Source organism: Oncorhynchus keta, chromosome 14, assembly GCF_023373465.1.
Source record: "Oncorhynchus keta strain PuntledgeMale-10-30-2019 chromosome 14, Oket_V2, whole genome shotgun sequence".
In the NCBI taxonomy this organism is placed as follows: domain Eukaryota; kingdom Metazoa; phylum Chordata; class Actinopteri; order Salmoniformes; family Salmonidae; genus Oncorhynchus; species Oncorhynchus keta.
Window position 1 is genome coordinate 71,019,604 of NC_068434.1, and position 12,267 is coordinate 71,031,870.

The following is a 12,267-nucleotide window of genomic DNA, read 5'->3' on the forward strand; positions in this document are numbered from 1 at the left end:
ATGATAATCTAAAACATAGTGAAAATGCAATCTTGAGAGATATTACAAAAGTGGCCAAACGAAAAGTTATGTTTACAGAGAAGTCTCGCGAGATATTCATCTATGTTGCCATGACGACACTTTGTTGTCGTTCGAGCTATCACAGATGGATGTGGATGGATGTGTTTAGCTAAGCAGCGTGCTAGCTGTTTACTTTTTCAAAGACAGTCCGCTTTCAGCTATATCTGTGCGTGGTAGCAGTATTTCAGAATGGTAAGTACGTGTATTGTATTTTCAACAATATAATAAAGCGTTAAAGTTAGATTCACTGTAGTGTGGTAACGTTAGCGTTTAGCTAACTAACGTTAGCTAGCTACTAGTACTGTAATGTTAATCTAGCTTCATGAATACACGAATACATGTCTGCATTATAGCTAGCTAACGTAAACGGACTAAACTCCACGCAATGGTAAAGGAAGTCTAGAATTAACTTCACCGCGGAGTGGGGCCGAGACCAGTCGGTGGTTGTATATGATTAAGTTTTGTTGAAAAAAGTATGTATTTCAGCAAACAAAGGCACGAAACCTCTAAGGAAAAACAAAGGTGGGCGTTTAATTTTTGAACTGGGTGAATCGATGTAACGTTAGCTAGCTTGGAGTTAAACCGCTACCTTTTATCTAGCTCGGTAGTTAGAAGTAACATTTTTAGATTTCGTTGCATTACAGCCACCCAAAAAGAAGGCCGCAGCCAAGTCTGCCAAAGGGAAGACGCCCACAGTAGTAGATGGCCTTTCCACGGAGGAGATGTCGAAGGAGCAGGTAGGTGTTATTTCATGCACTTCTACACATTAGCTACACTCTGATGCTCCATTACTAGGTCAGTGATAGCTAACTGTGCAAACATACACGGTGCAAACAAGTACTGCACTAGCTACTGAGCTGAACTATAGCAAATCAATATTATTTGTCACATGCGCCGAATACAACAGGTGTAGTAGACCTTACAGTGAAACGCTTACTTACAAGCTCTTAACCAACAGTGCAGTTTAAGAAAAAAAAATAAGAGATAAGAATAACAAACCATTAAAGAGCAGCAGTAAATAACAATAACGGAGTTATATACAGAGGGTACCAGTACAGAGTCAATGTGTCAATGTGCGGGGGCACCGGTGTCGAGGTAATTGAGGTAGTATGTACATGTAGGTAGAGTTATTAAAGTGACTATGCATAGATAATAACAGAGAGTAGCAGCAGCGTAGAGGGGGGGCAATGCAAATAGTCTGGGTAGCCATTTGATTAGCTGTTCAGGGGTCTTATGGCTTGGGGGTAGAAGTTGTTTAGAAGCCTCTTGGACCTAGATTTGGTGCTCCAGTATCGCTTGCCGTGCGGTAGCAGTGAGAACAGTCTATGGCTAGGGTGGCTGGGGTCTGACAATTTTTAGGGCCTTCCTCTGACACCGGTGTAGAGGTCCTGGACGGCAGGAAGCTTGGCCCCGGTGATGTACTGGGCCGTACGCACTACCCTCTGTAGTGCCTTGTGGTCGGAGGCTGACCAGTTGCCATACCAGGCAGTGAAGCAACCTGTGGGGATGTTCTCGAAGGTGCAGCTGTAAAACGTTTTGATGATCTGAGAACCCATGACATATCCTTTCAGTCTCCTGAGGTGGAATAGGTTTTGTCGTGCCCCCTTTCACGACTGTCGTGGTGTGCTTGGACCATGTTAGTTTGTTAGTGATGTGGACGCCAAGGAACTTGAAGCTCTCAACCTACTCCACTAAAGCTCCGTCGATAAGAATGGGGGCGTGCTCAGTCCTCCTTTTCCTGTAGTCCACAATCATCTCCTTTGTCTTGATCACGTTGAGGGAGAGGGTGTGGCCTTGCACCACACGGTCAGGTCTCTGACCTCCTTCCTATAGGCTGTCTCATCATTGTTGGTGATCAGGTCTACCACTGTTGTCATCAGCAAACTTAATGATGGTGTTGGAGTCGTGCCTGGCCGTGCAGTCGTGAGTGAACAGGAAGTACAGGAGGGAACTGAGCACGCACCCCTGAGTGGCCCCTGTGTTGAGGATCAGCGTGGTGGATGTGTTGTTACCGACCCTTACCACCTGGGGGCGGCCCATCAGGAAGTCCAGGATCCAGTTGCAGACTGAGGTGTTTAGTCCCAGGATCCTTAGCTTAGTGATGAGCTTTGAGGGCACTATGGTGTTGAACAATGAGCTATAGTCAATGAATAGCATTCTCACATAGGTGTTCCTTTTGTCTAGGTGGGAAAGGACAGTGTGGAGTGCAATAGAGATTGCATGATCTGTGGATCAGTTGGTGCGGTTTGCAAATTGGAGTGGGTCTAGGGTTTCAGGGATGATGGTGTTGATGTGAGCCATGACCATCAAAGCCTTTCATGACTACAGACGTGAGTGCTACAGGTTGGTAGTCATTTAGGCTAGTTACTTTAGTGTTCTTGGGCACAGGGATTATGGTGGTCTGCTTGAAACATGTTGGTATTACAGACTCCGACAGAGAGAGGTTGAAAATGTCAGTGAAGACACTTGCCAGTTAATCAGTGCATGCTCTTAGTACACGTCCTGGAAATCAGTCTGGCCCCTGCGGCCTTGTGTATGTTGACCTGTTTAAAGGTCTTACTCACATCAGCTGCGGAGAACGTGATCACACAGTCACCCGAAACAGCTGATGCTCTCATGCATGTTTCAGTGTTACTTGCCTCAAAGCGAGCATATAAGTGATTTAGATTGTCTGGTCGGCTTGTGTCACTGGGCAGTTCGCGGCTGTGCTTCCCTTTATAGTCTGTAATAGTTTGCAAGCCCTGCCACATCCAAGTGTCGGAGCCGGTGTAGTACGATTTGATCTTAGTCCTGTATTGACGCTTTGCCTGTTTGATGGTTCATCGGAGGGCATAGTGGGATTTCTTATAAGCTTCTGGGTTAGAGTCCCGCTCCTTGAAAGTGGCAGCTCTACCCTTTAGCTCAGTGCGAATGTTGCTTGTAATCCATGGCTTCTGGTTGGGGTATGTACGTACAGTCACTGTGGGGACGACGTCCTCAATGCACTTTTTGATAAAAACCAGTGACTGGTGTGGTGTACTCCTCAATGCCATCTGAAGAATCCTGGAACATATTCCAGCCTGTGCTAGCAAAACAGTCCTGTAGTTTAGCATCTGCTTCATTTGACAACTTTTTATAGACAGTCACTGGTTCTTCCTGATTTAATTTTGGCTTGTAAGCAGGAATCAGGAGGATAGAGTTATAGCCAGATTTGCCAAATGGAGGGCGATGGAGAACTTTATACGCGTTTCTGTGTGTGGAGTAAAGGTGGTCTAGAATTTTTTCCCTCTGGTTGCACATTTAACATGCTGATAGAAATGAGGTAAAACTGATTTAAGTTTCCCTGCATTAAAGTCCCCGGGCCACTAGGAGTGCCGCCTGTGGATCAGCATTTTCCTGTTTGCTTATGGCGGAATACAGCTCATTGAGTCCGGTTTTAGTGCCAGCATTGGTCTGTGATGGTATGTAGACAGCTACGAAAAATACAGATGAAAACTCTCTAGGTAGATAGTGTGGTCTACAGCTTATCATTAGAAACTCTACCTCAGGCGAGCAAAACCTTGAGACTTCCTCAGATATCGTGCACCAGATATTGTTTACATATATGCATAGGTCCCCACCCCGCGTCTTACAGAGGCTGCTGTTCTGTCTTGTCGATAGAGTGTATCAAATAAACCATTTGCTTGATAATCCATGGGTTATGCTGCATAGCATATATTTATCTGAATCTACATGATGATGCTCTCTGTGTCAGCTGGAGGAGCACATTGTGCGGCTGCGGGAGGAGCTGGACAGGGAGAGGGAGGAGAGGAACTACTTCCAGCTGGAGAGGGACAAGATCCACACCTTCTGGGAGATCACTAAGAGACACCTGGACGAGAGGAAGGCAGACCTGAGGAACAGAGACCGGGAGATGGAAGAGGCTGAGGAGCGCCACCAAGTAGAGATCAAGGTATAAAACATACAGTAGCAGACACACAAACAGTGTTTAACCACATTATAATAGTTATCAGGGTCCTCACTGTTACTGTTTGTTCCTCAGGTGTACAAGCAGAAAGTGAAGCATCTACTGTATGAGCACCAGAACAGCATCTCAGAGCTGAAGGGAGAGGGCGTGGTCTCTAACAAGCTGATGCAGAAAGAGCACGCCGAGCTGGAGAATGAGCTCTGCAAGGGCATGCGTACCCTCAAAGTGGACATTAAGGAGCAGGAGCTCTCCAACGAGAACCTTGTCAAGGGCCTCAAACTGGTGCATGGCGTCCTCGCTCTCTCTGTCAATATGAGCTTCTCACCACCCAGATCAATATTCTGCCTTTTTATCACATTTGCTTTCCTCACACGTCTATGGTGACATTGCATTGATTGTCAATTCTTTCAATTTCTGTTTCAACAGAAAAACGACCAGGAAATTACCAAAACGAGAAATGACTTTGAGAGACAAGTGCGAGGTGATTATGCCTGTGCCTGTGTTGCCGTTAAACTGTACTCACATTCGTACATATACCCAAAATATGAACCATAGCCATCTCTCTCTGTCTATTGCCATTTGACTGACCTGCTGAGTAGAAATTGAGGCCAAGTATGAGAAGAAGATGCAGATGCTGCGTCAGGAGCAGGACCTGAGGAGGAAGACCGAGATCCACGAGATTGAGGAGAGGAAGAACAGCCAGATCAACACGCTGATGAAGAACCACGAGAAGGCTTTCAGCGACATCAAGAACTACTACAATGACATCACCCTCAACAACCTGGCCCTCATCAACTCACTCAAGGTTAGCAATACTACAACAATATCAGCTAATGACCAAGGTATTTGTTCTGCTCAATAACAATAACCTAGGCCCAATCAACTGACTGAGGATTAGAAATTCCTCAACGTATAGTATCGTCAAACCTAACCTAGGCCTCATCAACTCACAAGACGATAACATAGAGGTGTATGATTGCTGATAGGTCCTGATCTTTAGCAGAAGGGTTCACTGTGTGGTGTCCCTGACTGACAGTGGCCAGGGTTTAGAGCCCTGGAGGGCAAACTGTTTGTTACACTGACACATCAATCCAATACAAGCTAGTAACCAGTTGTTTACATGGCCTGTGTGTGTCTGTCAGGAACAAATGGAGGAGATGAAGAGGAAGGAGGAGCGCTTGGAGAAGGACATGGCAGAGGTGCTGCTGCAGAACAAGCGCCTGACGGAGCCCCTGCAGAGGGCCAAGGAGGAGGTGACCGAGCTGCAGAAACAACTGGCCAACTACGAGAAGGACAAGACCTCACTGGCGGTGGGTTACACACACAAACACAGAATAGAATACATGATATCTGGTTATATGGTAATTATACAGAAGATTTATAGCAAAAAGCAACAATGAAGCAGTATGACGGATATGCATAAAAAATATTCATATAGCAACATGAAAAAGTAAAATTCTCTCAAATGTTCTATGATGAATGGTTTGTGTTGGGTTTATCTGAGAGTGAATAGAAATGTAGTAGGGTACTTGGTGAAAGTAAACAGTAGTGATGGTGCCTGTCTTGACAGGGGGCCAAAGCACATCTGAAGGTCGCAGACAAGGAGATGAAAGACCTGAAGTGGGAACACGAAGTGCTGGAACAGAGGTTTAGTAAGGTGAGAAGCTACAATTACACACACACACACACAAACAAATACAGGGGGTACCGGTACAGAGTTAATGTGTGGGAGCACCGGTTAGTTGAGGTAATTGAGGTAATATGTACATGTAGGTTAAAGTGACTGAGTTAAAGAGTTAAAGTGACTATGCATAGATAATAAGTAGAGAGTAGTAGCAGCATAAAAGAGGGGTCTGATTAGCTGTTCAGTAGTCTTATGGCTTGGGGGTAGAAGCTGTTAAGAAGCCTCTTGGACCTCAACTTGGCGCTCTGGTACTGCTTGCCGTGCGGTAGCAGAGAGAACAGTCTATGACTAAGGTCTTTGACCATTTTTAGTTCCTTCCTCTGAAACTGCCTGGTATAGAGGTCCTGGATGGCAGGAAGCTTGGTCCCAGTGATGTACTGGGCCGTACGCACTATCATCTGTAGTGCCTCGCGGTTGGAGGCCGAGCAGTTGGCGTACCAGGCAGTGATGCAACCACTGCTCTCGATGGTGCAGATGTAGAACCTTTTGAGGATCTGAGGACCCATGTCAAACAACAAGAGTGTTTAGCCTTTTCAAATTTGGGACAGAGAAGAATCTGAGAAACTCTCATGAACACAGTGCCAGTTATTAAGCATTAGAACTGAAAAGGCATCTACACTGAAATCTGTGTTCCAATCTAATAAAAAAATGAGTTTTTGGACCAATGTTTCCTTTGAGGTGATTACAGAGGAGTTCAAGGATGAGTCCTTCTGCCCTTTTACCCTGTGTATGGGTCTTTTTATGAGACCACAGCACAAACTAACGACACAGACTGTTTATTAGGTTGACTAAAAACCTCCTAGTAACTGGACACTTTTCACCCATACAATGGCTACTATTGAAGGACATTCCCTCTGTTATGCACTCACACACCCAAAAAATTGAACAAAATTGAATCAAATGTAATTCTATCAAATTGATCCATGCTTAACTGATCTGTGTTTCTAACTGAGCTGAGCCAATCCTTTTGTCTGTGTGGTGCAGGTCCAGGTGGAGCGTGATGACCTGTATAAGAAGTTCACCCAGGCCATCCAGGAGGTGCAGCAGAAGAGTGGCTTTAAGAACCTCCTGTTGGAGAGGAAACTGGGGGCTCTGACCAACACCCTGGAGAAGAAGGAGGCTCAGCTCAACGAGGTGCTGTCTGCCTCCAACTTGGACCACACCGCCCTCGGCGTGGTCACACGCAAACTGGAGGTATGCTACCCTCCCTGGGATCCCTAACCCTAGCTTCATGTCCACATCCTGGTTCAGCCCTAACTCTCAACCACAACCCTAACCCTAGCTTCATGACCACATCCTGGTTCAGCCCAAACTCTCAACCACAACCCTAACCCTAGCTTCATGACCACATCCTGGTTCAGCCCTAACTCTCAACCACAACCCTAACCCTAGCTTCGTGTCCACATCCTGGTTCAGCCCTAACTCTCAACCACAACCCTAACCCTAGCTTCATGACCACATCCTGGTTCAGCCCTAACTCTCAACCACAACCCTAACCCTAGCTTCATGACCAGCCCTAACTCTCAACCACAACCCTAACCCTAGCTTCATGTCCACATCCTGGTTCAGCCCTAACTCAACCACAACCCTAACCCTAGCTTCATGTCCACATCCTGGTTCAGCCCTCACTCTCAACCACAACCCTAACCCTAGCTTCATGACCACATCCTGGTTCAGCCCTAACTCTCAACCACAACCCTAACCCTAGCTTCATGACCACATCCTGGTTCAGCCCTAACTCTCAACCACACCCCCTAACCTGGTTCAGCTTCAACCACAACCCCACATCCTGGTTCAGCCCTAACTCTCAACCACAACCCTAACCCTGGTTCAGCCCTAGCTAACATCCTGGTTCAGCCCTAACTCTCAACCACAACCCTAACCCTAGCTTCATGACCACATCCTGGTTCAGCCCTAACTCTCAACCACAACCCTAACCCTAGCTTCATGACCACATCCTGGTTCAGCCCTAACTCTCAACCACAACCCTAACCCTAGCTTCATGCCCACATCCTGGTTCAGCCCTAACTCTCAACCACAACCCTAGCTTCATGACCACATCCTGGTTCAGCCCTAACTCTCAACCACAACCCTAACCCTAGCTTCATGTCCACATCCTGGTTCAGCCCTAACTCTCAACCACAACCCTAACCCTAGCTTCATGACCACATCCTGGTTCAGCCCTAACTCTCAACCACAACCCTAACCCTAGCTTCATGTCCACATCCTGGTTCAGCCCTAACTCTCAACCACAACCTAGCTTCAACCCTAGCTTCATGCTTCATGACCACATCCTGGTTCAGCCCTAACTCTCAACCACAACCCTAACCCTAGCTTCATGACCACATCCTGGTTCAGCCCTAACTCTCAACCACAACCCAACCCTAGCCATGACCACAACCACAACCCTAACCCTAGCTTCATGACCACATCCTGGTTCAGCCCTAACTCTCTAACCCTAGCTTCCCACATCCTGGTTCAGCCCTAACTCTCAACCAACAACCCTAACCCTAGCTTCATGAGCTTCCACATCCTGGTTCAGCCCTAACTCTCAACCACAACCTTCATAACCCTGGTTCAGCTTCTAATGCTTCATGACCACATCCTGGTTCAGCCCTAACTCTCAACCACAACCCTAACCCTAGCTTCATGACCACATCCTGGTTCAGCCCTAACTCTCAACCACAACCCCTAACCCTAGCTTCATGACCACATCCTGGTTCAGCCCTAACTCTCAACCACAACCCTAACCCTAGCTTCATGTCCACATCCTGGTTCAGCCCTAACTCTCAACCACAACCCCCTAACCCTGGTTCAGCCCTAACTTCTAATGACCACATCCTGGTTCAGCCCTAACTCTCAACCACAACCCTAACCCTAGCTTCATGACCACATCCTGGTTCAGCCCTAACTCTCAACCACAACCCTAACCCTAGCTTCATGTCCACATCCTGGTTCAGCCCTAACTCTCAACCCACAACCCTTAACATCCTGGTTCAGCCCTAACTCTTCATGACCACATCCTGGTTCAGCCCTAACTCTCAACCACAACCCTAACCCTAGCTTCATGACCACATCCTGGTTCAGCCCTAACTCTCAACCACAACCCTAACCCTAGCTTCATGACCACATCCTGGTTCAGCCCTAACTCTCAACCACAACCCTAACCCTAGCTTCATGACCACATCCTGGTTCAGCCCTAACTCTCAACCACAAGCCCTAACCTAACCCTAGCTTCATGACCACATCCTGGTTCAGCCCTAACTCTCAACCACAACCCTAACCCTAGCTTCATCCTGGTTCAGCCCTAACTCTCAACCACAACCCTAACCTAGCTTCATCCTGGTTCAGCCCTAAACTCTCAACTGGTTCACAACCCAACCCTAACCCTAGCTTCATGACCACATCCTGGTTCAGCCCTAACTCTCAACCACAACCCTAACCCTAGCTTCATGACCACATCCTGGTTCAGCCCTAACTCTCAACCACAACCCTAACCCTAGCTTCATGACCACATCCTGGTTCAGCCCTAACTCTCAACCACAACCCTAACCCTAGCTTCATGACCACATCCTGGTTCAGCCCTAACTCTCAACCACAACCCTAACCCTAGCTTCATGACCACATCCTGGTTCAGCCCTAACTCTCAACCACAACCCTAACCCTTAGCTTCATGCCCTAACTCTCAACCACAACCACAACCCACATCCTGGTTCAGCCCTAACTCTCAACCACAACCCTAACCCTAGCTTCATGACCACATCCTGGTTCAGCCCTAACTCTCAACCACAACCCTAACCCTAAGCTTCATGACCACATCCTGGTTCAGCCCTAACTCTCAACCCTAACCCTAGCTTCCATCCAACCCTAACCCTAGCTTCATGTCCACATCCTGGTTCAGCCCTAACTCTCAACCACAACCCTAACCCTAGCTTCATGACCACATCCTGGTTCAGCCCTAACTCTCAACCCTAACCCTAGCTTCATGACCACATCCTGGTTCAGCCCTAACTCTCAACCACAACCCTAACCCTAGCTTCATGACCACATCCTGGTTCAGCCCTAACTCTCAACCACAACCCTAACCCTAGCTTCATGCCCACATCCTGGTTCAGCCCTAACTCTCAACCACAACCCTAACCCTAGCTTCATGACCACATCCTGGTTCAGCCCTAACTCTCAACCACAACCCTAACCTTAGCTTCATGCCCACATCCTGGTTCAGCCCTAACTCTCAACCACAACCCTAGCTTCATGACCACATTCTGGTTCAGCCCTAACTCTCAACCACAACCCTAACCTTAGCTTCATGTCCACATCCTGGTTCAGCCCTAACTCAACCACAACCCTAACCCTAGCTTCATGCCCACATCCTGGTTCAGCCCTAACTCTCAACCACAACCCTAACCCTAGCTTCATGCCCACATCCTGGTTCAGCCCTGACCACAACCTTAACCCTAACCACCCTGACTACACAAGACTACACAGCTCCATCATACCAAAGAAGCTACACTAGTACCCTACTCTCTTGTGTTGAGCTAACAGTAGAGTTGTGAAAACAACTAGCACCACACCTCATCAGACCTGCTTTGTGGTGCATACTGGATACAAGCCAAGTTGTCATTCAAGATTAAAACAGAGAGGTGATCTTCGTTCCATCGTGCGACTATGTTTGCTGTTGCTAAGTCCTTGCTATCAGGTTTCTCTACTCTACAGTCCTAGAAACTGATTATCAAGTGGCTTCAACCACATCAAATTGCAAACCTTGCCTGTGAGTGTGGTTACTGGAGGAAGCGTACAGTAGACTATTCTGCAGCCAAACAACTCTATTTGTTTTTTCCTTGCAGGAAGTTTTGGACTCCAAGAACATTGCGATCAAAGACTTGCAGTATGAGTTGGCACGGGTTTGTAAGGTGAGGATGTTGGCTGAATACAATGCATTTTGTGTCTGAACCCTATTTAGTTTTGTACATTAAGCGGAAAACAACAGTATTATAACTATGTAATAGAATAACTAACCAATACAAAATCAATACATTCTCATCTTTATAGGCAAAAGTGATAATAGCGTCTGTCAATATACTGTTACTCTCAATAAAAATTTTAACATCTCTGTCTGATGGGCAGGCCCATAATGACCTGCTGAGAACCTATGAGGCCAAGCTGCAGGCCTTTGGGATCCCTATGGAGGAGCTGGGCTTCAAGCCCCTGGAGAGCAGTGTGGCTGGACACTCCCTGGGCCAGGGCCCTGCAGGCCTGGTGTCTGTCCCCACATGAGAGGCTCCCAGGCTGGGCTCAGAGACACAAATACTCCCCTGACCCACACAGACTATCACTTACTGCAGTGCTAATGTGACTCTTCTTTCTATCTCACTCTCTCTTTATTGTAACGTTTGATAGAAATACTACTGAAGATCAACAGCAACTCTCTGTTTGCGAAGAGGAACTTGTCTTTTTCCAATACACTGTAAACATTTCCAAATAAACATATTTTTAAAAGTATCTCAGCTGCTGTATGTGTATACACTCACACATGGTGAAGAAACAACAATATGTATGTTTTTATGCCGAGATGAGATCCATGTTTGTTTGTTCAGTCATCTCACTAAATGTGAAGGGCGGGCAAAAACCTGCAACATAGACACCAGGGTAGATCAGCATATCATCAGGACTATCAAATCCCAACTCAAACAGTATTTCCTGAGTCTCACTGCCAACAAAGTTATTTTTCTGAGCAGCCTGCTATAGAGAGCAATAGTAATGCCGTCTTTTTGTAGGCACTAATTCTCAAGTAAGAAAGTTAAATCAAGCTACGTTTTAAACTCAAACTCTGGTGATCCTTCTACATTTTCGGAAAACAGTAAATGGACTAAAGTGCACAAATTCCTCTTCCTTGCCTAGGCAAATTCTGTCTGACACTGGCATTATAACTGAGAAGAAAATGATAAGTGATGCTTTAATCATTTTATCTCGGCAGGCTTTTTAATTGAGAAAAACAGTGATTGACCCTGGTCAGTCAATCAACTGCTCTTCCCTCTGCCAGTCTCTAGCTGACTCGATGGTTAACCCATCAACTTCAAGTGAATCTTTGTTTTCAAATTTCAACAATTTACTATCTGTGATGTGCTAGATGCCTTGCTTAAGATTAATGTTTTAAAAAATTCACTGGGGCTGGTATGCTTGATGAATTTTTGCTGGAGCTCTCTGCCCCCCTGTTGCTGAATCATTAACCCATAAGTTTTACCTGAATGTATATCCCATTTGTGTGGTATTAGGTAATATGTTAATATGAACTCTCCTGTTATTATTGTACTATTAATAACATAATAATAATAATAACTGGTTATAATACCTGGTTATTAGATACAGTGCTTACCTATTGTGCTATTGCAGTTGGGTTCCATTTTTATTTACTCTTGTCCCTCATTTGATATGCATACATTCATCCCGCTCCATTCATTGCATTCCATGTGTACATTCATTGTCTCTCTGTTTCTGTACCTTTACAGACCCATACCCATGTACATACCCATGTTCATCTTCTCCTGTGTGTGATTAAAGTTCCTGTGTGTGTTAA

At 46.1% G+C, this 12,267-nt stretch overlaps 1 protein-coding gene across 1 annotated transcript; it reads left to right on the forward strand.

The window, feature by feature from the left end:
* Positions 1-93: 93 nt before the first annotated feature.
* Positions 94-12,267, forward strand: LOC118373581 (dynein regulatory complex subunit 4). Its single transcript, XM_035759758.1, has 11 exons — positions 94-252; positions 705-797; positions 3,794-3,991; positions 4,082-4,288; positions 4,433-4,487; positions 4,606-4,811; positions 5,149-5,316; positions 5,577-5,663; positions 6,675-6,884; positions 10,538-10,603; positions 10,818-12,267. Exons 1-11 carry the CDS (start codon positions 250-252, stop codon positions 10,965-10,967), a joined length of 1,443 nt encoding a protein of 480 aa, XP_035615651.1. The 5' UTR covers positions 94-249; the 3' UTR covers positions 10,968-12,267.

Excerpts from the sequence above, each read along its gene's own strand:
- LOC118373581 (XM_035759758.1), top strand. Across the intron at positions 4,289-4,432 it reads TTGTCAAGGGCCTCAAACTG|AAAAACGACCAGGAAATTAC; the intron begins GTGCATGGCGTC and ends CTGTTTCAACAG. Across the intron at positions 4,812-5,148 it reads CCCTCATCAACTCACTCAAG|GAACAAATGGAGGAGATGAA; the intron begins GTTAGCAATACT and ends TGTGTCTGTCAG.